Source organism: Mizuhopecten yessoensis, unplaced genomic scaffold (assembly GCF_002113885.1).
Source record: "Mizuhopecten yessoensis strain PY_sf001 unplaced genomic scaffold, ASM211388v2 scaffold10847, whole genome shotgun sequence".
NCBI lineage: Eukaryota > Metazoa > Mollusca > Bivalvia > Pectinida > Pectinidae > Mizuhopecten > Mizuhopecten yessoensis.
In genome coordinates this window covers 604,483-632,388 of record NW_018408751.1, presented here as the reverse complement: position 1 = coordinate 632,388, position 27,906 = coordinate 604,483, and the positions used below count along the sequence as shown (strand labels likewise).

At 34.7% G+C, this 27,906-nt stretch overlaps 1 protein-coding gene across 15 annotated transcripts in view; it reads left to right on the top strand.

The window, feature by feature from the left end:
* LOC110462944 (kinesin-like protein unc-104) overlaps positions 1–27,906 on the top strand; it is an 83,168-nt gene that overhangs the window by 46,323 nt on the left and 8,939 nt on the right. For 3 of the 15 annotated variants that reach the window (XM_021517208.1, XM_021517203.1, XM_021517205.1), the window contains 20 exons: positions 392–573; positions 1,746–1,828; positions 2,343–2,411; positions 3,337–3,509; positions 6,602–6,745; positions 9,019–9,156; positions 9,672–9,790; positions 10,018–10,106; positions 10,669–10,801; positions 11,931–12,102; positions 13,017–13,107; positions 13,581–13,702; positions 14,386–14,481; positions 17,302–17,367; positions 19,262–19,321; positions 21,988–22,059; positions 22,588–22,745; positions 23,354–23,459; positions 23,972–24,172; positions 26,654–26,769. In XM_021517208.1, coding sequence (XP_021372883.1) covers positions 392–573; positions 1,746–1,828; positions 2,343–2,411; positions 3,337–3,509; positions 6,602–6,745; positions 9,019–9,156; positions 9,672–9,790; positions 10,018–10,106; positions 10,669–10,801; positions 11,931–12,102; positions 13,017–13,107; positions 13,581–13,702; positions 14,386–14,481; positions 17,302–17,367; positions 19,262–19,321; positions 21,988–22,059; positions 22,588–22,745; positions 23,354–23,459; positions 23,972–24,172; positions 26,654–26,769 — 2,390 coding nt within the window. The remainder of the gene's footprint in view (positions 1–391; positions 574–1,745; positions 1,829–2,342; positions 2,412–3,336; positions 3,510–6,601; positions 6,746–9,018; positions 9,157–9,671; positions 9,791–10,017; positions 10,107–10,668; positions 10,802–11,930; positions 12,103–13,016; positions 13,108–13,580; positions 13,703–14,385; positions 14,482–17,301; positions 17,368–19,261; positions 19,322–21,987; positions 22,060–22,587; positions 22,746–23,353; positions 23,460–23,971; positions 24,173–26,653; positions 26,770–27,906) is intronic. The other 12 variants (XM_021517218.1, XM_021517213.1, XM_021517209.1 and 9 more) reach the window with 11 other exon arrangements.

Below are 27,906 nucleotides of genomic sequence, written 5' to 3'. Positions count from 1 at the left end.
ATGAAAACATAATGTAGCTGTAATCAAAAAACGTGTTCCGAGTGTAAAATATTCTGTGCAGGATTCGAACCCTGGACTTCGGATTGTTATACTATCGCTGTAACCTGGACAACAGAAGTGTACAAGCCCAAATGTGCTACAGTTTTATCCAAACTAATTAGTGGGAGGTTACTGTATATAGAAAAAACGGCAAGGAAGTGAGATAGGAATCCCTTAAATGATCCACTTTAAGGTGTCGGATAAGAATGATAATTTTTTTCCAACTCTCCTATGTAAAATCATTTAATGTTCGAAATTGGTTTTACCTCTGTGAATTTCCTTTCATTTTGCATAGACATTTTTCTTTTGCTGTAATTTGAACTGAAAAATATGTCCTCCCCCCCTCTGTCAGGCTGTGTGTTTTGGAGGAACAGTATAAGAAAGAGAAGGAGGAAGCCGACCAGCTGTTTGAGCAGCAGAGGAAGGACTACGAGATCCGTATCCAGTCCCTCCAGGAACAGGTGGAGCGCCACTCCATGATCTCCAGCTTCGCCAACGTGGAAGATCTGCTCTCGGAGGAGGCGTATGTACAAGGTAGACAACTCTGTCATTTTGATGTTCATGGCTAGACAATTCCGTCTTTCTGTATTGCAGAGTTATCTGCTCTTGTGAGCAGGTATTGATTGTTACATCTTTAGTTTGTGTGAGAAAATTACGTCGTTTTCTCAAAAATTGATGACGTTGCTCTCACAAACAATTGACGTAACAATCGATACCTGCTATCAAGAGCAGATAACTCTGCAATATGAAAAGTCAGAATAAGGGTAGCCTGATAGACTGGAACTATTAAAATCTCCAGCTGGACTAGTGTTTCTAAAAGCTGTTTACCCAAGTGACTAGTTGAAATTTGATATGGCTTAATATTGAATAATATTGGGGTAGTGGAATTTGCACATGGACTATTAAAACTTGGAAACTACTACCCCAATGGACTAGTGGTATTCAGAATTAATTTCTGGCCCTGGTTATGTTTAGTATATTCAGTTCAGTATTTCCCCAGGCCATTATAGATGCGTGCAGCATTCCGTGCTATTTTGTCGGTACCCTGTGTAGTTTTAGTTGGAAATTCAGAAAAAAAACCATGAAGGATATGGGGAAGATTAGGCCTGCTGTATGTATGTGGTGACTAATGTTGGGCCCCTGAAGATTCCAGGTTTTCTACTCATTGGACATTAACCCTTTCAACCCTATTTAACTTTACTTAACTCTTCCATGCTTTGATCTGGATGAGTCCATTTCGGTCTACAGGGGCGAAAGGGTTAAAGAAACCAAGTGACCTGCTACCCCCTTGCAACTTTTCTTTTCTCTCCTCTCTACTCTACACATGTAAATTTGAAAGAGTTGATGACAAATTCAAATATATCATAAAATATTTAGAAAAAATTGAAATTTACCTGGTAGCTACTTTTAATTCATTTCAAGAAATCATATCCTCCTGTATATGATGTTTGAAGCAAATACATAAAAACAAAAATTTACAAAAAAGTATATATTTAAATCTGCTACAGTCACAGTAATCATGTTTCATGTATTCATTTTTTCTGATGGGCCAATGAAATTCTTTGTTGTGTAAATAACAAACAAATAACATATTGTTCTTCTTCATGCACTCGTTAATTGATAGTGTGTTTATTAAGAGTCTGTCAGAAAATTCTCCTTTTCAATTTCTATATTCAGTCGTTTTTATCCAAGTGTTTATATTTCAGAATGGACTTGGACAGACCGAGAAAGGGAGTTGGCAGCCTGGGCCTTCAGAAAGTGGAAATATCACCAATTCACATCTCTCAGGGTACATAGGAGTGGAATGGTTTCAAATCTGAATGGGGTTTTTTTGTGATGTCACAGATAAGATTTAATATACACAAAATACAAAAACTTACCAGAAAGCAAATAGATTCACTTTAAATTCAGAAGATATAAACCCTGCAATTTTTTTTTATTTAGAGTTAAAAGATTAAAGGAAATACATGAACATTTTACTGTGCATATAATGCCATGCATGTTCCTGAAAAAAATCATAAAAGTTTGACCCTATGAAATTAAAACACTGTACATAAGGTCAAGTGGTCAGTATTCTTATTCTGTGTGTTTTAAATGGATAAAAGAAAAGATGAAAAGGAATGTAAGAATGATAAATTAAAGAAACATGTAATTCAATCTAGCAAGTTTATTCAAAATATCCATTTGTTTACTTTATAATCAATCTGTAAAATACGAAGGGTGTAAATTTATGAACTTCGATACCCATTAATATTTACAACTATGCAGTACCAAATTAAATGTAAACTTTATTTCCCTAACAGGATGACTTGTGGGGCAATGCTATCTTCCTTAAGGAGGCCAATGCAATAAGTGTGGAGCTCAACAAGAAGGTAAGATCTGGGGCCCACAATCGCTCTAAAGAAAGCAATCACGCTATTCAATGTTAGAATAAATCTTTTCCTGGCGGGGCGACTGGTAAAACCTCTCTACGGTTTATTTTTCATCAAGGATTCCATGACTTCTGTCACGTATCTACCACTAATACAGTCTTTGCCCGATAATGCAGACTTGAAAAAGAAGAGTAATAATAGCAATGAAAAGAATTTGAGGTTCTTATATACCGCTTTAATTCACAACCTAGTCTGTAGGTCGTCTCAGAGCAGTTTATTATCCATGGTTATAGGGCCTTTGCAACCAGCCAATATCTGTCTCAACTCCCTTTGGAGCATCCAGCTGGTGCTGCAATTTTGGCGCTCACAGCTAGCATTCTACAATTCTAGCACTGCCCAACCTCATACTCATTTACAGCTGAGTAGACTGGAACAAGCAGAGTGAAGTATCTTGCTCAAAGATACAACACAGTGCCGTGCCGTGACTCGAACTGGCCACCCTTAGGTCACGAGCCCGGCGTCCTACCGCTATACTACCTTGCCTCCATATATAATGATGTGTAATGATTGTTGTTGTCATATGCTTCCTACAACAATACGTCTATATATGATATATCGAGGATATTTTAATGCTATATGAAACAGCAAAGAGAGTAGTGTGCTTCCACAGAGGATCAAACCGGCAATCCCAGATTTTTAGTACTTTTGGGTGTGATACACGGTGAACTACATCTTTAACTCAGAACTCGAAGTAAAATAAGCACATTTTTTTTTAGAGTTTGATAAAAATTGATTGATAATTTCAGTACTGTTAGTGTATCGCGATACAGGCAAGCAAAACAATTTAATACAATAAACAAGAAAGTATCTCGATACGATATATGATATATGGTCTCTACTATAAATCCTTTCCCCTACTTCACAGGTCCAGTTCCAGTTTGTGTTGTTGACCGACACCTTGTACTCACCTTTGCCCCCTGACATCCTGTCCTCAGATGACCGTGACCTTGAACGCCCGTTTCCAAGGACGATCGTTGCCGTGGAAGTCCAGGACACCAAGAACGGAGCAACACACTACTGGAGCCTTGACAAACTTAGGTACTCATTTTCTTGTCATACCTGTCTATGTTAAAACCGACTCACTGTTTACCCACTGTTAAGGGTCTCCTCTCGTTTACCCTTTCACCCCTGAAGACCATTATGGACTTCTCCAGATCAATGTGCAGTAGAGTCTACTAAAGTTACACAGGGGTGAAAGGGTACATACAAATATTTAAAAAAATAAAATTATCATGGCTTTTTTACCTGCAGAATTTGAACCCTTACTGGCTGAAATATACTTTTTTTCAAAGTGAGAATATTGAAAACTTGAAATAAAAAGACAGATAAATATCTGTGAATTTGATTTCACATGGATTTGCTTGCCTGTAATTATTATAACCATGTTGAGTATAGTCATTGTTTTGTTAATTCCCTATCCATCATTCAGGATAAGTCACAATCTGCATACTTAACCTATACAAACAAATTTCTGGGTTATTTATTGTATTTAACAATCTGGAAGGTTGCCTTGCTAATCCAGAAAAGCTTCATCTAAAATTCATGGTCACTTTCCTTTCAAAAATCAATATTCTGTCTTCACAAGTTTTCACTCAGTGACCATGTGACAGCCCTTAGGGATTCAGTAAACACACTTGTCCAGTACATGTATCGGTGAACTCTGGTGTCCTGTTAAGGGTCGTTTATAAAGTGTACCTTATCTTAAATAATTAAAGAAATAATTTAAATATGACAAAAAAAAAAAAAAAAAAAAAAAAAAAAAAATCACAGTAAATTTGGCACCTTAATTTGTCAGGTTGCTGCAAAAAATAAACAAATGTGTATTAATTTTTACATGAGAAAAACATAACACTATTTTCATCATAAAACCTTGTACTACACCAGAGAAAATGTAATAATAAAAAAAGTATTAGATATTGTAATATTTAGTTAGATTAAAGTATTTTTTATTCTGTTTTGGATATTGAGTACAGTACAGCTCTTGTGATTTGTGCTGTAGCTGATTTTATGTGGTTTTCACCATGTAAGTTCTCGCTAATCGGCAAAGTTGGAATCTTGTGACAAAATCCGACATTTTTCTGTGCACCCAGTGTAATTTTATTTTCATTTGTTGAAGGAGTAAGATTGAAAAAGGAGTTGATTTGATTTGATTTTGCAATCTTGTCTTGTCATCCAAACTTGTTTTTTTAAGGGTATAAAAGACCCACTTTTAGTTTTTGTTTTAATTTTTTGAAAAAAAAATGTTTGTTACTTAAGGATCCCTGTCCCACTGCACTGTAGTTTTTTCTTAGATACAGTAACCTCCCTTTAACTTCCATTTGGATATAACTGTAGCACAGTTGGGCCCAGACACTTCCGTTGACTAGTTAGTTAGCTCAGTCTGTTAGCGGTTAGGACGATAGTATAACAGTTTGGAATCCACGGTCGAAATCCTGGTCTAGCCATGCAGAATTTTTACATTCAGAACACAATTGCTGGTTAGATTTTGTTTATTTCATCTTCATTTTTTTTCTTTCATAAAAGCCCCGCAAGGTATACTTTTCTTCTCAAATAACGATTTATCAAAGCTATAGTCATGCCGGAAAAAAAACCAGTCTCCAAAGTTTTGTTCCGGTTTTTTGGCAGAGGTACGAGGTTCCTTAAGATCACTGTTCTTGACCATCCAACTACATCTCATGAACCCTTTTGTATAAATTTTCCTTTTCCATATTCTGTGAGCAATCCTTTTTATTTTTACCATAAGATATTCATTTGTAGTGCTAGACTGTAGCTTGCATGATTTTCTCCCTAGTTTTACATCCAAGTATATCAAACCATTGTCTACTGTTCACTCAAGCTAACGAAAATTTAAAGAGGTGCTTCCCCGATATCTCTTACGGTAGAATAATAGACATTTAAAAAAAAAATCTTACATATTCAAAACTGAAAATAAAATCACTGAAGAGAAATTTGCTTCATTTACATAACAAAAATAATATTTTGTCATTTATATTGGTAATACATGATAGGAAAATATTTTCCAAGAGATTTTTCAATAACAAACTGATTTATTGAAACACTTTCTGTTTTAATTCCTTCACATACTAGAACTTTTAGTTGATTTTGATAAATTTTGATATTATATGAAGCTGAAATATTTACAAAGAAGAGTCCATGCATTTTGGTACTGAATTTAAGCCTAATATATATCCTATTCTTTTTTCTTTGCAAGTATGTTGATCAGTGCAAATAATGTGAAGCAGACAACAATACAATGTACGTCCTATTGGACAGACGTTTATCATTTTGAACAGAACTTATAATAAAATAATAAACTTGATGGACAGAATCAATGGCATTGGTGTCAGAATACTTTCTGTTGAATTTATACTGAAACATGTCAAAACTTTTGTACACACAAAAAAATCAATCCAACTTTCATGTGTCGACCCGGATGTGTTCTGTAGTGGCCTTCTCCAGCTTGTGAGATGAGTTATGTCCCTTTCTGCACCCACTGACCCTAGCTAGCATGAGTTCCAACTTTGTCGATTACATGCTACATGTCCTTGGCAGCATGCCAGAAAAACTAACATTTTGTGGTCTCATTATTATGTTTATCAGTATTTTAAAATATTCAATAATATAAAAACATCGTTTTCAATTAATAAAATCTTTTTTAGTAGGATATTCAAATCAAGAAACTGGTACCTAGAATATTCGTTTTGGATGTTTTCTAATATTTGCAATAAATTATATTTATCTTATTGCTGTTGGTATTGAGAATATTTCTATATTTTTCAATTTTTTTCTCTTTCTTTTTCTGCGAACTCTATAAAAATTTGTCTTAAACATATCTTAAAACCCTTCAGTGTATTTAATGATTGCTGTACTTGGTTGCATACTTAGTCAGATATTTGGTAAAAGTATTTGAAGGAAAATTATGCAAATAAGAAAAAAAGAAAAAAAAAAGAAAAATTTGTTTCATAAACTATTGTTAATGGCAAATTAAGTAGAATTGAAACGAAATGAAAAGCCTCTTTTTTGCAATATATTTGTCAAGTTTGGGTGTCAACTTTGGGAGATGAAAACGTATGTGGTTTTGATGGAATTTTGAATGGCTGTTACAATGCTTGGACACGTTAACATTGTAGACATCGCTTGGAGCTCATGCGTGACATTTATAACGACGACTTATCACCCGACACCCCTGAGGCCAAACAGGATTTCCTCCAATGTCTGGTCGGCTGTGGTCCGCACCAAAACTACTTTAACTTCATTAACTTAATCCCATCCAGGTGTGTCTGTGTGACCTTCGCCTCTCACCTTTAACCTCTATCTGTTTGACCTTTGTTTGACCTTGTTTGGTGTCATGCTTTTTGTGTTGTTATGATTATTTTAATTCTTTTGTTTTTTAATTGTTTTTATTTTTAGCATTATCTTCAATTTTTGCATTTTGTTCAGTCGATCTGACAATTCTTTTGTTTTCAGATATTTTTTTTTATTTAAAGCTGGATCTGTGTTTTTTTTTCTTTCAGCTTGATTTTAATCATTTTGGTGTTGATATAGTTAATATGTATTTTGTATTTAAGGTTGAGCTCTTCTAACTATATTTTGTGATTTGTTATTTGGATCTACAATTATTTTAATAGCTGGGAGAAATATGTGAAATACATATAATATTATTTTTGGTGTTGCTGTGATATATTGCAAAAGTGTAAACAAAATGAAATTGACTGATAAGTTATAAGACAAAAACTACCTGCTTTGGTAAAAGTCAAGTGGGATAAAGAAAATTACTTAAAACTAATCTATTCTGACCATGTCCCTTAAATATCCTTAACTTGAAGTTTGTTGTTTTTGTGCGACATTTGTAACAGAAACGTCCTGCCAAATCAGTCATGATCAGAGACTTATTTTACACTTTTTTTTTGTCTTTATCTTGTAAAGATCTTGATATTTCAATACCACTGCACTGTATGAGCTATTCTATGGCATGTCGTTATTGGGTATGATCATTTCATTTTTCCCCTTGATTTTTTTTTTTTTCCATATAAATTTGTGTATTTACTTTAAACATACTTACTCTCAAAAAAGGTTGATATTGGAAACTGTTTTTTCTGTGAAAATCTAACTGTTTTAGTATATAGGTTAATTTTTTGTATTTTTTTTATCAATAACAAAAAATATTACTTTAACTCATTTACCCCTGAAGACACATTTGAACACTTCCGATTCAGAGGTTGGAATAGTTCATTATGAAATTTCAGGGGTGAATGAGTTAAACCTAAACAGACACCCTCCTCCTTGTCTTAACATATCACAGCTAGATCAGCAAAGATACCATATCAACATATCATATAGGTAGTGTTTTTTTAGATTTAATTCTGTACAAATTTTTAGATGTTAAACTGACAAAAGACCACGATATTAATCAGATTGAATGTCTGATTATATGATATAAAACAAATTAAATTACATATTATGTCAATAAAAAAAAATGTTTTATGAAAACTTGATAATAACCAAAACATGATATTAACCAAAACATGATATTAAACAACTTGACATTAAATGGAATTTAGTGAATTGATGAATATGAAGCTATGAAGTTATTTCAGACAGCATATTCATGAGGGTTTAAAAGTCATAAAAGGAACAAAAACAGGCTTCAAAGTTGTCAGAATAAGAATTGGCAAGAATTGTCAATTTGTAGCTTATCAATGGCAATTGGACATGCAGTATTTACTCATTGCAGTTGTGACAAAAGATTCGAAACAATGGTATTTTAAAAAACCAATACATTCAAAACATTACAGAAATTGCAATGTTAATAGGAAATAATGTTATAAAATTACTAAATGATAACATTATGATGTAACATTGGCGAAATCTGCCAAGAAATGCAATGATTACTCTTGAAATTAAAAACACATATTGATCAAAGGGCATGTTAGTCTGCATGAATTTGTGTTAATGTTGACCATTGCACAGTATATAGAGAACAAAGGCTCTGTTAATTTTTACTTAACTCATTCACCCCTGAAATTTCATCATGAACCATTCCAACCTTTGAATTGGAAGAGTTCAAATGTGTCTTCAGGGGTGAATGAGTTAAGGGTGCATGCTACCTTACTGTGACATGTCAATAGCGTTCCATATGTATCTCCCAATAAATTCCACACTTATAAACTGGTAAACATTTTTCGAACGGTAATTTGAGCTTGTTTAATTCATTGATGACAAATTTGATGGTACAATGTATGTGGAAAAAAAGCTCAAAAACATCCATGTAATATTTAATTACTGGATTATGCAAATTAAAATATTCTAGGGGAGACAACTCTATATATGTAAGGTAGCATATTTCCTTATTTACTAACACCAAATAAATTGTTTTAAGTAATTGTGTTACTAAAATTACTAATACTAAAACCATTAACATCATTGACTCATTAGAGAAGAATTATTTCACATTTGTTTTATTAAAATAATAGATATAATTTGAAATATATTGTTTTGTAAGATTTCATTTGACGTTAATGTTTTTGATTTTTCTGTCCAATCACAGACAGAGGCTTGAGTTGATGCGGGAAATGTACCATAATGAGGCTGAGTTGTCGCCCACATCACCTGAGCCTAACCTGGACAGTATGACAGGTGGTGATCCATTCTATGACAGATTCCCATGGTTTAGACTTGTCGGCAGGTAAGTTCTACACTTATTTACACAGTTAATTTACTTGAAAATAACAAATAAATATGTATGTTCAAGTTTTAAAAAATACCTTCACAGCTATTTAACTAACATTCAAATTAGGGATAATGTTTCTTTCAGTATGTGTTCCTGAAAAATGTAAACCGCCAAGTTATCTACCCTGCATACAAATAAATATATCAAGGTTTATTCTTCAGAGCATTTAAGTACTTGTACGATTCATACTGCCCTGTTATACCCCCCATGCATAAAAATTTACTTTTCAATTAATTTCAGGGCATTTGTGTATTTGTATAATTATACTATCTAGTTATCTCCCCTGTATAAAAATTGACCTTTTAATACGTTTGTGTTTATTTGTGAACTTGTATGATTTATACTGCCCAGTTATCTCCCCTGTATACAAATTGACCTTTTAATACATTTCAGTGCACTAGTGAACTTGTATGATTTATACTGCCCAGTTATCTCCCCTGTATACAAATTGACCTTTTATTACATTTCAGGGCATTTGTGTATTTGAGTAACCTATATTACCCAGTCCCCCTTGTCCACAAAGTGACCATCGTCAGTGAAAAGGGAGAGGTCAAGGGGTCACTCCGAGTGGCAGTCCAGGCTATCACAGGTAGGACCCCTTTTTTGTTCTGCCCCCTATATATAAAGCTGGTATAATTGTGTTTTGTTATTAAGATGTTCGTTTCTTCAAAAGTTCCATAAAAATTGTAGGTTCATAAATAGACGTTTTGATATAATCAGAGTAAATTAAAATTAAGATGGCTGACAGCTATGAACATTGTATATCTCACTTATTTCTTTCCTAGATCTAAACAAGTTCTGTGTTTTTGTTTACAGACAAAGAGGAAACTCCGGACTACACTCCAGGAATTAAGCAGTCTGGAAACGCCAAAATAACATTCAATGACAAGGACTACTACCAAATAGTAAGCACAGATTCAGATTTGAGAAAAATTTCTTGATAATTTAAAGTCAGATTTTTATCCTTACCTTAATTCAGGCTTTACCACCTGGAAAAAGTTATATTAAGGGAGAAAGCTTTAATTCATATATTTCCTAAAACTTCAACTTCAACAATGATATCTGCTACATTTGAATTATTACATACCGTAGCTATAAGCCACAAAAAAAATTAAAAAAATAAGAACAGGCATATTGGAAATTGAAAAAAATAATTTTTAAGTGCCAAGTTTTTTAACAGAATTTGGGTTTGAAATTGTCATTTTTTTGGTGAACCAAATGAAATTTTGTCTATAATGAACACTTGAGCTGTAATTGTGATATTGAAGAACACTCAATTACAATACAAGAAAAACATATTATAGCAGAGGACTGAAATGGCTGTAAACATGTTTTATATGCCTATTTCAGTAGGTCATATTGTGGTATGGCCATTTTCCATTTGTCCAGTATATTTGGTTTCTTCATCGATTTAAAAACACAATATTGAGGTTTATGCTTGACTTGTCTTCACTTTCTTTTTCACAGAAACAAAAACACTTGCCAGACAAGACAAGCCAGCTTCGAGCAAGAATGTCCCCCCAGGGGGCGCCCTCAATGGAGGAGCTGAGATACGTAGAGGGTGAGGGAACCACTCCTGACAACTGTTATGCCATGGATGGTAAAACGATAGAAAATCCTCCCCTTGTTATCAGGCTATGAAGGGCATGGATTCAGGGGCAGATAAATCCTGTCGTCATTAAACCCTTCTTCATGTTAATCAACTTTTTGACACTTGCGTTAGGTAACGCAAGTGTCTAGGGGATCGCGCATACTACAAAATTTGCTTAAAGTGGAACTGCATTATCGAGAGATGCGCCATCTATGACTAGATATAGCCATTCTGTCCTTATATGGCAGCTGATATCTCCTTATATTTATTTGAAGGGAGGGGGTGTGCAGGGTATTATACTGTATCGAAAGTTGGGGTTTCATTGCTTAAGTTAGGCCTTGTATCAGTATTCACCTACATGTGCTATAATAGATACTAACTTTTATCAAGACATTATACATCCTCAATACTCCAGGGATTACGCTCACTTTGGCTCTCTGCATGCACCCCCAGAATATGTCATAGCAAAATTGAAGTCACCAATTGCAAGATAGCTGTTTGATTGGTCTCAGGTAAAAAAAACCTGACCAATCGCTAGGCTGATACCTGTCCTTTGAAGATTAGAAATGAGCAACCCCCTGACTTCCAAGCCTGTCAATTTTTACCGTTATATGACCGCGAGATTCTTTTGATGTACATCAAAGGATCAAACTAGTCTTCTCGTCTCATCCATAGGGTGGTGCACACTGAGCCTTCAAATTTGCTTTGACATATTCCTGGGGTTCAGAGAGAGAAAGCGAGCGTGCACACTGAGCCTTCAATTTTGCTATGACATATTCCAGGGGTTCAGAGCAAAAGTGAGCATAACCCCTGGAGTATCCAGGATGGATGTTATATAATGCTTTTAGCCTAACCTCCAAGCGATAGACCCAAAAAACCTACCTGATCATTTATGACATCCAAATCAAAGGCGATCTTATGAATCAGTTGATTTATATCATTTTAGGGAGCAGGTTTCACTTAAGATACAGAATATTGTAGGAAAATTAATGTTTTAGGCAAAGGTTTTTCTGAGCGATAGTCTCAGACATGTTTTGATGATCATTTGATATAAAATACAACTTTATTTGACTGAATGGACAATAAGGAGATTGTTTTATTTATAGTTTTATGGGAGTTTGTTAAACTTTTCTTTCAGAAGCGTATCGTTGTTATGAAGACACTACAAATCAGGTAGACCGATTCCCGGAGATTGAAGAACGGGAACTTCCCAAACATCTCAAGATCGGGAGTCAGTTCATGTTCCGGGTCACCATTCTGGAAGCCTCCGGGATCTGTCCTGAATACGCTGATATCTTCTGCCAGTTCAAGTATGTATCAAAAAAACAACATTTATTTAGTCAGCATGATTGAGTTTTTGCTGATTAAGCCGATATTTCACTTTTAAAAATTCCTGATTTTCTGATATTTTGGAGTAACCATGCTGTGATAAAAGGCTATAAGATCATACAAATTGATTACCTAATGAAAAAAAGTTAAAGGGGTCTGAATTAATGTTAAAACATTTTAATGACTTCTTACAAAGAACTATGAAGCCTAGAGTTTTGATATCATATGGGATTAACTCATTTACCCCTGAAGACACATTTGAACTCTTCCAATTCAAAGATTGGAATAGTACATTATGAAATTTCAAGGTACAATGAGCTAAGCCTGCTTTAAGAAAGAAATATCAAATTTGTTCAAATGAATTTTCTATATGCTATCAACTTTGAAGGTCATGTAAGGACAATTGTGTCATAAGTAATATGGCAGAAGAGGTGTTATAAGTAATATGGCAGAAGAGGTTGTTTGGTATTGAACCTGTAATTCAACTACTTAGTGACAAAAACTGTATTTATCAGTTCATTAGTTTATTTTACCCATTATAGGCATTGGTCAGATTTTGGTTGAATAATGACAATATACAAATTCATACTCATGTTGAATAATGACAATACACAAATTCATACTCAGGTTGAATAATGACAATATGCAAATTAACACATGTCACCCTGGTAAAATATTATAGCCACTTCCTACAGATTCTGCTAGGGAGAATTTCGCTTTAGCTCACTTGGTAGAGCGTAAGACTAGTAAACCAGAGGTCCCGGGTTCGACTCCTAGCAGAGGCATTGAAAAAAATTACCTCTGTTACATTCACATTAAACCTTTATGTCAAATATGAATCAAAAGCAGTAATTGTAAAAAAAAAGATTTATGAGTTGTGTGTTTTTTGTTCTAGTTTCTTACACCGCCATGATGAAGCTTTCTCCACGGAGCCACTGAAAAATTCTGGCAAGAGTCATCCCCTGGGGTTCTACCATGTACAGAATGTAGGTTTTATTTTCGGTGTTGAATTTTAATTGTGACATAGGTATAATATAAAAAAAATATAAATTTTGGTATTTTGGTATTCAGGCATTCTGATGAGTTTTTATGGATCATTGTCTTCTTGTAAATTCAAACTTCAAGTAAACTAGCATAACTGTCTTATTTTTCCATCAAGTATTATGAAAATGCTTTCTTTAAAATATATTCAGCATTATGAAGTTTTATCACAGTAATCTTCAGTTTTTTTTTTTTTTATCAAATTAGATTTACTTCCTTTTTACTTTGATGTGAATTTAACCTGGTTTTTGGTTTTATAAAGTAATTCACTTTGATTATGAGCTACTGTCTGTTTCCCTGTACAAATTATATATAAGTTCACTGTAAAAATGACCTACTTTCTGTTTCCCTATACTGAGTTCACTGTGAATATAAATTCACTGTGAATATGACTTACTTTCTGTTTCCCTATACTTAGTTTACCGTGAATGTGACAAAGTCCTTCATTGACCACATCAAGTCCCAGCCACTAGTGTTTGAAGTGTTTGGACATTACCAACAACATCCACTACATGACCAGGCAAGGGACACAGTTTCTTAGTAAGTACATTGACCAAAACTGTCCATGATTTCAACAAAAAGTGGCTTTTTAAACATGAAAATATGTTGTTATTTAAGAGATCAGATGTATTATCAGATTGATAAATAATCATGCGGATTTTCAATATAAAACTCCAAATGATGGATCTGTTGTGGTTTGTAATGATTTTTTTTCTGCTTTCTGTTTCAATGGAGAATATCAAATAATTACAAACCGTTATCCAGTGTATACAACCATGTCGTACTGTACACCAGGAAGTTTTTGCAGCGTTTTAATTTTCGTCTTTAATTTGCCCTCCATAGTGAGCGCGATTTTTTTTATCATTACAGCAATCATTAATAAACAAGATAATACACATGGTAATTAAATGTGAAGGTCGAAATTTATACTGGGTATTTTACCGGTGAAGGGCGAAAGTTTCCCGGTTTACAGTTTATTTTGCATATGAACTCGGTGTAGTATATGACCAATTGTGACACAATAGAGATAATTCAGACACTATATGGCACCAAGAGGGCAGAATTTTAGACTTAAGAGAATGACAGCTGAGAAAAGTGTGTGTGTTTCGCCATCAATGTAAAATTTCTTGTTAATACATTATTTTATAATAAAAAGTTATCTTAAATTTCATTCAATTTCATATCAGACTGATGAGAATTGTCGTAATTCTTCATATTTACAGCAGTTCCAGGCCACCACCTCGACGTAGTTTCCCGCCATTGATTCCCGTTTCCAAACCGGTTCCCTCCCCCAAGTTTGGTATAATCACCCCTCCAAGGTATGTGGGTTGTATGAGCCTGTGTTTCCGTGTCCTTTATCAGTTTGCTTGTACTGTGTTTCCAGATTAAGTTGTTGTGTTAGGGTTTTTGTCGTACAGTATCCATGGGTATTTATTGTATTTTTTTCCGTGTCATACTCAGATCTAACACAGTGTAATGATAAAATAACAAATAATGGAAACTGTTTTCTATATACTGCAGGTTTCACTGCCTACACTCGGTTTTTTTCCTGGTCAAAAATTTAAACAGGCATCTTAAACCCATTTTCCCCTAGAGTCACATTTGAACCATACCAAATCAAAGACTGGGCAAGTTCATTTGAAAAAAAGGAGGGACGAATGGGTTCAAGTTTGAAACACTATATCCATATAACCTTATTTTATTATAAAATATGCAAAATAAACAAGGGTTTCCTTCAAACCTATGCCTGAATTATTTCAGAACTGAAAGTAGGAACATATTTTTTTTTATTAATTTGGCATTATTAGTTTTAGTTCTATTTGCGCCTCTGAAAATTAAAATTGCCAGTGATCTGAAAATGACACAAGTAGATAACTATTGTATGCTTTGGACCTTTTTATTTCAGTACAGTTCCTTATTTACTGTTTAGTCTTAATTTTCTTTTCTTTTTTTTTAAATAAAGGAAATAGTTTCAGTTTGTATAGGTCCTTCAATCTGTCACACAGTGTTTCTAGGCAACAAACTTCTCTAAATAAATAAATATTGAATTCATCCTAACTTGGAATATGCTTGCATGGCAGCAATACTTGGACTCAATCTGACGATTATAGGAATTCATGCATATTTATCAATCTTCCCTGATTTGCTGATGCACTCTGGGCGATAACTTTCCTAAATATTGATGTATGTCAGTCAAATTTGGTATATGGATACATCATGGGAAAACTCATAAAATTTAAGCATATTCCATTTGTATTCCATTCAGTTTCCAGGTACTTTCTCTATTTTGATTGGCCATTGCATTCTGGATAATAATTTCTCAAACTATAAATGTGTAACAGGGGAAGGGAAAATACACAGCCAGACCGGGGTTCGAACCCTGGACCCTCTGAACTCTAGACGGATGCTCTGCCAGTTGAGCTATCTGGTTGCTGATGATTGACCTAGTCCGGTTCTGCCACAATTGTATTTTAGTCGAACGTGATATTTATTTGCGTATTAATGAAATGCTCAGGTCAAGTTCAAAAATGAGCAGAATCCACATTCACATTAGTTGAAATATCTGCACCTACAGCTTTTCAAAAATGATAAACAAATGCAGTGTACTGGGCTTAATGCTCCCAAATGTAAGGCTTATTTCCAAATGGTTCTTTGATTATCCGCAAGTTTGTCTGTAAGAAGGTGCGCTAAACACACTGCATAAACGTATAACTAGTGATTATAGATTACGACCTGAATTATTGATTTTGCCTTTTTCTTGTACTTTTGTTTTTATTACATTTGATTTTGTGTACCATTTTGCTGTTGTAAATACCTGAGATTCAAAACTCTTTCATCAAAGAATACATATCAACCTAGAACAAAATTGATGTTTCAAATGACTATATTCAAAATTGACAAATGTTTCCTTACCTGGATTGGAAAAAAATGCAATTGATTCTTTTAATTATTAATTAATAATTTGTGGTTCTTATATACTGCTTTATCACAACCTAGTGTGTAGGTTGTCTCAAAGTGGTTCACAAATTATTATCCATGGTTATAGGGCCTTTCCAACCAGCCAATATCTTTCTCAACTCCCTTTGGAGCATCCAGCTGGGGCTGCAATTTTGGCGCTCACAGCTAGCATTCTACAATTCTAGCACTGCCCAACCTCATACTCATTTACAGCTGAGTAGACTGGAACAAGCGGAGTAAAGTATATTGCTCAAAGATACAACACAGTGCCGTGCCGTGACTCGAACCCACAACCCTTCGGTCATGAGCCCGGCGTCCTATCACTAGACTACCGTGCCCTTTTGCCTCCATTACAAAACCTTGTACGTAAAGTCCATATTCTTTTCTGGCATGGTCTTTCCAGGCACCTCTAATAAGCTAGGTCAATATAATGTAACCGGGTGCAGTGTCATTCTAGTCCCTGTCCAGGTTATGAAATTTCAGTGAAATGACACATTACAGGGTTAGACACTAACTTTTTTTGCCCTGTAGTCCACAGGTCTAGTTGAATAGATTACTTGCTAGCCCTACGTCAATGTGACTAGTCCAAGATTTCCTTAAGGAAACATCTCAAGAAGCAAGAAACATTAGAAGTAATTGACTGTTGGGGACAAAACATAATTACTGCCATACAGACAAGGTGAACTTAAATGTATTTTAACTCATTCACCCCTAAAGACACATTTGAACTCTCCCAATTCAAAGGTTGGAATAGTTCATTATGAAACTTCAGGGGTGAATGAGTTAAGCACAGTTTCTAAAAAGAGTATTCCTACAGTACGTGAACTACCAATGTTTTGTTTTCGTACTTATTCTTACTTTCAAACTGTTCATGTAGCGATTTTCAGCAGCCAATAAATCTATTATACAGTTAAATTCACATAAAAGTATCATTAAGTGAAAAGTGATTGTATTAAATTACTCCTTTGAACTGCATGATAGTTTCCTGGACGGTTTTCCCACGAGTGTCCCGCTTTGGGTACTGTCCCATTTTGGGTACTGTCCCGTTCTGGTACAGTAACACATGAGACAGAATATAAGGGTTTTGAATCTCAATGTTTACCTCCTTTCTTCATTGTTGTTTTATTTGGTTTAATATTTGTTTACATTTTTTGTTTTCATGTTTTCTTTTGTTGTCGCAGATCTGATAAGAAGTCTGGCACAAAGCAGGATTTATTGATAGATGTTACTAAGTTTACAAGTCCAGGGTAAGGACACGCACACATTGTTGTCATGGAAACAATCAACATGTGACGATTTCCTCATCAATGTTGGTTCACTAATTTGTCTTCATTTAATGCGTAGCTTTTTACTAATTAATACTAACACACAAATTAATTCTTAACTTTACTAATTTCATGACCTATTGAGCATGTGGTTGATAAGAATACCCGTATAAACAGTACAGCTTTACAAAGTCTGTAAAGTTACATATTAGCAAAAACACCCCTGTATTTCGACAATGGACTGTGATAATGGAGCAGTCCAAATGCATCAATAGGTGTCAGTGGGTTAAGTGCTGTTTCTCAAATCTATAGTCAGTAAATTGTAATGAAGTGACTCGATTCTCAAGACGAAGAAAAAGGGATGGGGCCCTTAATAGTACAGATACTGCATTTATGGTAAATAAAACCCTAAAACTACATATTGAAGTCTTGTGTGGTTTCGTTGTTGTCAACAGTAAAAGTATGTACCGTAGCATGTTATATATCTGTTGTTCACCCGAGAATAAATAAAGAGTTGATACATATATCAGGATTCAGGACTAAGAAATCCTCAGACTGCTGGGCTTTTTTGACAAATTGTCGTATTTTGGATAAAATTTCCTCACTGCCTTGTTTTTTTTCTATTGTGTTGTACATATAGCCTTCTATGATTATTTGTTGAAAATCAAATCTTCATTAATCTAAACATAATATTTATAATGAATTTGTTATATTCTGTTTATATATTCATTGTATTTGACTTTTTCTTATTTCTTAGTGTATTTTTAAGTTCTCTAGTGAAAATTCAGGATATTTGTTTTATTATATATTTTCTTAATCTTTGTAATTTATTATCAGTTATTTTATCAATTCACTTACGATGGTAAAACAATCCAAGTTTCATATTGAATATTTATTTTATTTTGATATGTTTAAATATTTGTAATTACTAACTTACATGCATATGACAAAACAGGATACAAATATTCAGTAATGTATTATTTATGATTAAATAATGGCTTGTTTTTATGTGATGTATACACTTTCTATGGGGAGTTAATAGCTTGAATTCTGTATTTATCATCAGTTAAAGTCACATCAGGTGTTTAAGAGTCATGGGAATGTTAACAAAGTACTAAAGCTACTAATACAGAATGTCATTTTTTTGTTGCGTTACGAAAACAAGCTGTAGATTGGGGTAAGATTAAAAAGAAAAAAAAATGTATAAATGAGTATCAAATTTCAAAAATGAAATTCATAAATTTAAATTTTTAAATTTGATTCATAAAAAAGAAATTTTCTATCAATATACATATGCGGTAATTTAATAAAAGTTGGTATATAATAATACAGTGCCATCTCATTAATGTATCCTAAAATTTTAATGAAAATAACTCAATATCGGCCATGCCGCCTATCTTTCAAGGGTTATGTGTTTGAATGCAACATTGTATGTTTCAAATAATTAGTCAGCAAAAATTTTGTGTACCTGGTAATTGAAATATTGAGACCTCCAATGAGATTAACCGATAGTTTGCTATCTTTAAAAAACGTAACAAATACCAATATCTTAAACATTATAATGCTTTTGGATCAGGGCTACCATAGTTAGAAAATTGGTTCAATGCTGCACTGGTAGGCACCAAAATTTTGTAGTCATGACAATTGCTGCATTGATGAGGTTGCACTGGAGATAAGAGATACATCGGGAAAAAAGACTTAGTGATATTTTGATACAACCAGACCCCAATCTACAGTGGCTGTCCACTGATTAGCTTGTTTGCGCTTTGCTTGGCGGTATGTTGGTGGCTGGGCTTGTAACGGCGTTCACAACTGGCCAGTGTTAAAGATTGACCGGTGTTGACCAATGCTTTGATTGTCCTTTTCTTTACCGTAGGTTCTATGACTCAGGTCGAAGTCCAGACATCGAAGTAGCTCCCATGACACCTTACATACTGTAGGTACCAATAACACACTGACACCTCCGTCTCCTCTTGTCCTAGCCTTCTTGTCTTTAAACAATAGCTGTTCTTTTGTCTTATACGTACTGTTACTCATTTTATTTAATCATAGTGATATTTCTGTCTGGTGACCGAAGTGATACTATTTTAGCAGAAGTCCTGTCTTGTCACCAAAGTGATACTTGTCTTGTCACCATACATGCCAGATCTCACGGCGTGAGGCAATATCTCACAGATTTTCACAGCTGATAAAGTCTCACGGTGTTGGACATGAATTTACGGAAAGTTGTCACCATAGCGATATTTCTATCTTGTAACCATAGTGATACTCCTTCAAGTCACTGATACATGTCTTAGTTTGTCACCATAGCAATATTTGATCTTGTAACCATAGCGATACTCCTGTCCTGTCACTTAAGCGATACATGTCTTAATTTGTCACCATAGCGATATTTTATCTTGTAACCCTAGCAATAACCCTGTCTTGTCGCCAAAGTAATAAGCTTGTCTTGTCACCATAGCGATATTTTTGTCTTGTAACCATAGAAATAATCCTGCCTTGTCGCCAAAGTAATATAGCTTGTCTTGTCACCATAGCGATATTTTTGTCTTGTAACCATAGCAATAATCCTGTCCTGTCGCTTAAGCGATACATGTCTTAATTTGTCACCATAGCGATATTTTATCTTGTAACCATAGCAATAATCCTGTCCTGTCACTTCAGCGATACATGTCTTAATTTGTCACCATAGCGATATTTTATCTTGTAACAATTGCAATAATCCTGTCTTGTCGCTAGAGTAATTAATAAGCTTGTCTTGTCACTATAGCGATATTTTTGTCTCGTAACCATAGCAATAATTCTGTCTTGTTGCTAAAGTAATAAGCTTGTCTTGTCACCATAGCGATACTCCTGTCTTGTCACCATAGCAATATTCCTGTCATATAACCATATGATATATACATGTCTTGGTACTATAGTAATGTTGTTGTTATGTTACCATAGCGATACATTACTCTTGTCATGTAACTAGAGCAATACTCGTATGGTCTGTAGAAGGTGGTCGGGTGGTGCAGTCGAGGGCGCACTTGTCATTCACCAAGGCTGCTGGGATTCGATTGCCCGATTGGACGTGAAAATGTATGAGGTCACCTGCTTGACTACGTGGGTTTTCTCCGGTTACTCCGCTTTCCTTACACATTAAAACCCACAGCGGGCTATCATCCAGGCCAACAAGAGTGATTAATATAAATTATAAAACCTTGATTCATAATTGTTGTAAAATAGATGAAGTTTATATTTATGGTCTGTATATTGCTATAAAAATACTCATTTTTGTAGCCATATTGATACATACTGTCTTGTAACCATGGTGATGAACTGAAAATGTAACGATTGTATAGGCAAAAAAATATCTTCTAATTTTCATGCCGATTTTAAAATTTCAGAAGAAATGCCCAGAGATCATTGTATTGGGTTGACTTGTTTTGCAATAACAAAAATTACTTAATAAAAATGGCTCCCTCCATCACCACAACTAATACCTAACACCGGTTTTCTTTTTGCACATTGCACTTAACATTACTTTGCTGAAGAATGTGTTGTATTGGCTTGTTCAGTTCTTTCCTTTACTTGCTCCCCTTCCAACGCCTCAATCAAGCTTGTAGATTTTGTGTGATAAGAATCTATAAACAGAAAAGGTAATTTTGTCTGAATTTAAATTCATCATTTCGTACCATCACATCCTTTGCTGAAGCGGTATTCATTATATCACCCAGAAACGCATATAAATCTTGTTTTCTTTTCTCCTGAATTTCATGATCATAGCTATACTGATGAAATCACCGAGAAACGTATATAAATCTGTTTTCTTTTCTTCGGAATTTCATGATCATAATTTTTATTTTAAAATAATGCATACCATATTTATCTAGCAATAAGCCCATGCCTGGTAATAAGTCCATCCCTCTAGTTATTGCTGTTTAGAAAAAAGGCCAACAAATGCTTGTACATTGTCATGAAATTTGCCCATCCCTTACTTTGAGTCGGCGACTATATGATGGCCCCCATGGCATCTTACAAGATAAATATGGTATATTTGGTAACAAATGTTTTTAGGTATTTTCAAAAAATCTATTTAATGCTTTTCACTTCCTTGAAAAAATTAAACCAGAAACCACAGAAAATCATCTACAGTTGAAATTTCAGTAAGGGGAAATATAATAACAACAAATCATATATATTTTGGAAGATGTTTTTTGTGTAAATTCATTTGGACATTTAATCACAAATTAGAATTTTTCAGTTTACAGTTAATGATATGTAATTGTTCATACTGTGAATTCAGACCTTCGAAGATAAGTTGATTGAAACAAAACCATAAAAATGAATACCATTATATATATAAATCCTGCAATATGCCAAAGGGGTCAAACTCATAATCTCAAGACAGGAGACAGACTTATCACAGGTCAAGAAGTTTAATAGCATTTGTTTGCATTTCTACCGAGATACAATATATATGGGTGGGCTTATTACCAGGCATGGGCTTATTGCTGGATATATTTATAGATATTTATACCCAGAGACCCAGAGGAATGTAGTAAGCTAATTTTGTGTATAATTATGTGAACGAGTCAAACCTGCCATTTCTGTCTACAGTGGTAGCCATGTCCACTCCCTGTACGACCTCCTCGTCTGGTTTGAGATTTGTGAGCTGGCACCCAATGGAGAGTAAGTATTAGCTAGAAATACAGATGTTCAAACACGAAACTTTCTTACATAAACTAATTTGATGATACAAACTCATACAGCCTGCTGGTAAGTGTGAATCAGTTATTATATCAGTATATATACTTTGTACTATTGCTGTGTAAATATCATGCTCATGTTGGGAAAACACTAATTCATACATTGTAAGAAGAACTCTTCCAAGGGAGATAACAACAAGTAAAAAAAATGTCTAGAGACAAAATGGCTGTCATGGCTCACTCATCCTAAAATCAGCTGATTTCATGCATATTAATAAGTATTAAATTCACAAGCAACACCTTACAGTTACTATATATATGCCTAAATGATTTCTGAAAGGGAGATAATTTTGTTATCTCAATGTAACCAGCCATATTCTACATTAAAATGCACCATCTTCTTCTAAAAAAAAAAAAAATTTGAACATCTGCATCTTTCACATTATGTTTCTGTGTAAAGATCAGTGCAAATTTCACAAGTGTTTCATGGTACTTGCACCTCCGTCCACAGGTATGTGCCGGCTGTAGTGGATCACAGCGATGACCAGCCATGCATGGGGACGTACATGTTACACCAGGGTATTCAGCGTCGAATCGCCATCACTATCATGCAGGACCAGAGTCCAGAGACGGACCTGATCTGGAAAGACGTCAAGGAACTGGTTGTTGGTACGTCTATATAAATTACATATTTTCCCCTCATACAAGGTTAGTAATTTATTGTAATGGTTGGATATTTTGGAGTGTTGAAATTCGGCTCATTTAATCTTCACACCAAAGAAATCTAGATATAACCACATCCTAAACGTCCCACAATACAGTACAGCCATCTACTTACTGTATACAGGGAAACTTCACCATGGCAAATATTCACCCTTCACTATTAAAATATCTTTTCACCCATTGTTAATTTCGCCTTTCACGTGTAATTACTATATAGGGTAAGCTGTTATATTCGCTGTTATGATAAATTTGCCTTTATTGCCGAGTAAAAAAAAGGCAAAATAAAACTGCAGTGAAAATTTCCCAATTTACAGTGTTACATGCAGGAATGACGTTATATGTAGCCGTTATCATAGTGTATTGTATCGTATTGTGATATGATTTTATAACCTTTGTAATTATTCATGAGATGTTTCAATTCAAAATTGAATCTCTCTAACTCATTCACCCCTACATTTTTAAACTGGATTTGCCTAGTCTTTGATTTGGTAAGGTTCACATGTGATTCCAGGGGTAAATGGGTTAAACATTTATATCATTTCTTAATTCTGCAGGACGTATCCGCACTACACCTGAGTACAGAGACTCCGACATGGAGACCACAGTACTGTCTCTAAGTCTGTTCCCTGCCTCCTACATACAGTACCCTGGAGACGACGGGTAATCTCTCTCTCTCCATCCCTCACATATGCTGTCTCTATAAGTCTGTTCCCTGCCTCCTACATACAGTACCCTGGAGACGACAGGTAATCTCTCTCTCTCTATCCCTCACATATACTGTCTCTAAGTCTGTTCCCTGCCTCCTACATACAGGACTCTGGAGACGACAGGTTAACCCACTCCAACTCTTTAAATTTACATTTGTACTGTTCTTGAGTCAATGCCCCCTGCCTACATGCAGTGTCCTGAAGATGACGGATATCTCTCCAAACCTCTAATGTACAATTTTAATGAAAACTTACAGGTATGTTATAAGTATCATTCACAATCATTATGACAAAAGATTACAGCTAAGATAACAAAATTTAGCTTTTGCATTCAAAATTAAATCTTTTTCATTTTTTGGAATTAATGTAATAATCTATAATCACAAATGCTTAAATATTCACAACCCTGATTTTTTTTTATGCCACAAGAGACTCACCTGATCATTTTAATATCTTACTTTCCAGAATATATTTCCGCTTTGAGGCAGCCTGGGATAGCTCCCTCCACAACTCCAATCTTCTCAACCGCATGACGTCATCGGGAGAACGTGTGTACATGACGTTGTCGGCGTATATTGAGGTGGAGAACTGTGATCAGCCCGCCTGTATCACCAAGGATCTGTGTGTTATTGTTCACTCAAGGGACACCAAGATATCCACGTCAAGGTATGTACTCGGGTCAAGGTCATTTATACTTACAAGGTCATCTTAAAGTGTTGAGGTTATCTACCTGTTTAGTCATATACATTTCATGGTCATTTTCTTACTAGATCATTGTAAAACGTCGAGGTCATTTACTTGCAAGGTCATTGCAAAACGTCAAGGTCATTTTCTTGCAAGGTCATTGTAAAATGTTGAGGTCATTTACTTGCAAGGTCATTGTAAAATGTCAAGGTCATTTTTTTCAAGGTCATTGTAAAATGCCAAGATCATTTTTATTTATAAGGTCATTTTAAAATGTCGAGGTCAGTCATTACTTAAAGAGCATTGTAAATGTCAAGGTCATTTATCTATATGGTCACAAAAGTGTCAAAGTCATTCACTTACAAGGTCATTTACTTGCAAAATAGCTTTGAAATATTTAAAAAAAAAAAAGTTATAAATAGCATGTCGATGCAATTAAACTGATTAAGTCAATTGGGACCCTTTCTCTGATAAACTCATTGAACATTATATATTGATAATATTTATGTTGTACATGTATATTCGATATAAATATGTATGTATGTACTTGGTTAAGTCTGCTTTTGCTGTTGTGTAAGATACGATAAAGGTCATAACTCTATGCTAAAATGTATGTGGCAGCACGCCTCACCTGTAATGCAGAAGCTAAATTATCATGTATGCTGTTGCATGTTATAAAGAGGGAATGCTTCATTTTCCTGTTGTCTGTTGTGAATCTTGTGCTAATGCAGCGCCATCCTGTGGGCAACCAGAACGATTCATCCATTCCAGCATGCATCAGCATTTCCCCCTCGTTACGATTCACACATGTCAGCGTTCGTACAACAGATGATGATTCCAATGTCTTTGTTATCTCTTTACGACTGAATCTTAAATAATAGCATATTACATGTGTCTTAAATATCTCATAATGGAACATTCATTTGATTTCCATTGTTAAATATGAAGGTGAATACCACATAGTCTGGTGACACAGCCAAACTCACTCTCAGCTAATGTTGCTACAATATGAAATGGCTGGATTACAAGGCCGATATCAAATAGTGAAAAAAAAAATCGTTTTATTTGATGTCACAGTACTGGATGATTTAACTATGTTTGGCTGTGTTTTAACATCATTTTAAATCATGAGTGAAATACTAGTGATCTGTTTATAGACAATTTGTGGAACGTCACTGCTAAAATTCATTCTGTACGGTTTACATAAGGTATTTAATCAATAGTATTTCATTAATAGTATTCATCCAGCATTTGATATTGTGTGCCTTAAGTCTGCTACCCTTGTATGCTTATATATTCTGTGAACACAACTGTAAAATGCACTTCATAAAAGCCTGTGCTCCAAAGGAAACCTTTTGTCATTTAGAGTTGGTTGTTATTAGGAGATACTTTGTTCCAGTTCAACAAAAGTTTTACAGTAGAGTTACCAGTCTTCTTAGTAACATAAGATTTACAGTAGAGTTACCGGTCTTCTTAGTAACATAAGTTTTACAGTAGAGTTACCTGTCTTCTTAGTAACATAAGTTTTACAGTAGAGTTACCAGTCTTCTTAGTAACATAAGATTTACAGTAGAGTTACCGGTCTTCTTAGTAACAAAAGATTTACAGTAGAGTTACCTGTCTTCTTAGTAACATAAGTTTTACAGTAGAGTTACTAGTCTTCTTAGTAACTAAAGTTTTACAGTAAAGTTACCTGTCTGTAGTAACATAAGTTTTACAGTAGAGGTAACTAAAGTTTAACAGTAGAGTTACCTGTCTGTAGTAACTAAAGTTTTACAGTAGAGTAACCTGTCCAATAAGTAACTTAAGTTTTACAGTAAAGTAACCTGTCTACCTGTCTTTAGTAACTAAAGATTTACAGTAGAGTTACCTATCAAATAAGTTACTTAAGTTTTACAGTAGAGTTACCTGTCTAATTAGTAACTGAAGTTTTACAGTAGAGTTACCTATCAAATAAGTAACTTAAGTTTTACAGTAGAGTTACCTGTCTAATTAGTAACTGAAGTTTTACAGTAGAGTAACCTGTCCAATAGGTAACTTAAGTTTTACAGTAGAGTTACCTTTCTTATTAGTAACTTAAGTTTAACAGAAGGGCGTAGTGTGGAGAACTAGAGAATGTAGAAGGTTGACAGTCTTTCAAAGGAAAAATTGGGAGGGCATTTAATATGACAAATACAGAATAAACTAGAACAATTATCTTTTCAAGAAGGTGACAGAAGCACAAGAATTCTGGTTCTGAGATGTCCGTTGTTAGCATGCATATCAAATTTCATCTTGGCCATGCTTGCTTTCTGTCTGAACTTCCCATTGTGGTGCATGCTGGGACAGATGAATGATTCGCATACAGATGTAGGTCATGACACAGGATGGCAAACTGGTGCCTGGTACCAGTGCTGGCTAAAGTTTCAACTTTGTATCACGTTACCAGAGTTTGTCGTACTTAACACCATTTGCGTAACTTAGTGCTCGTTTCAGGACACTGAGGAACCTGTTTGGCGGGTCAAAGAACCAGGACAGTAACCGGGTGAGCGGTATCTACGAGTTGTACCTGCGACGGGCCTCCGATTCAGGTAGTCCAGGTATTGTGTTGTGTTTGTGTTGTTTCACCCAGCACCATATGAATGATCCACCAATCAAACTCCTCCCAAACTGCACGAATACACTGTCAACACAATGATTGACCAACACCTGTCCTATAAATAAACAATCTGTTAGGCCAACTGTGATTGGTCACATTTTCACCCTATGAATGATCTGTTAGTTTCACTTTGATTGGTCACTTTCTAATCCCATGAATGATCTATTAGACTGACTCTGATTGGTCACTTTCTCACCCTATCAGTTATTATGTTCATCTGTAATGCTAACTCTGATTGGTCATTGTACATGAATGAATTATCTGTAAACCTCACTGTGATTGGCTACTTACTCACTCTGCCAATGTTGTTGAATGCTCCTTCATATTACTGTAGCTATTTATTTTTATACACTTAAATTGGTTACTGACCTATCTTGTGATCGGTTCTCTTGATTGGTTAATACTTTCTAGAGTGAATATCATGACCTGTTTTTACCAAAACTGCATGGTTTGATCTTAATTCTTGATTTTTGCATCATGTCATGACTACTTGGACTGACCAAGTCTCTATAATGACTTGAAGTCTTTTCCAATTTTCCAATACTTTTGAAGTCTTTAGATTCATAATCTTAATGATAAAGGAAACTTTATTGATAACAATTGACCATTGACCCGACTAGTAAACACACCTCCACCCCTCTCCCTCCTCATGACATCAACACTCCTCCCTTAACCCCTCACCTCCTTCATGAATGCCCCTCCTGTAACCCCCCCACCGCCATCTTAACACCCCTCCAGGGATCCCCCAACCCCCAACCTCCAATATGACCTCTTCCCTACCCCCCAACACACATGTCATTGCTAGATCAGACCCTATAGTAGTAGATTGTAGCTATAGATATTTTACATTGTTTTATATTTATTAATAGAATAGAAATAAAGATTATGTAAATAAATTATAAATCAATATAAATTTAGCTTATTTTGCATAAAAATGTTAGCTAATGAAGATTGATACATTTATAAATTTTTAATTTCTCTCAGAAAATAAGAAAGCACTGTGACTGTGAGAAAACTTTAGTTGTAATTAATCTCATCCATGGTAAATAAATCTTGAACAGCCCCACCGATATCAGTT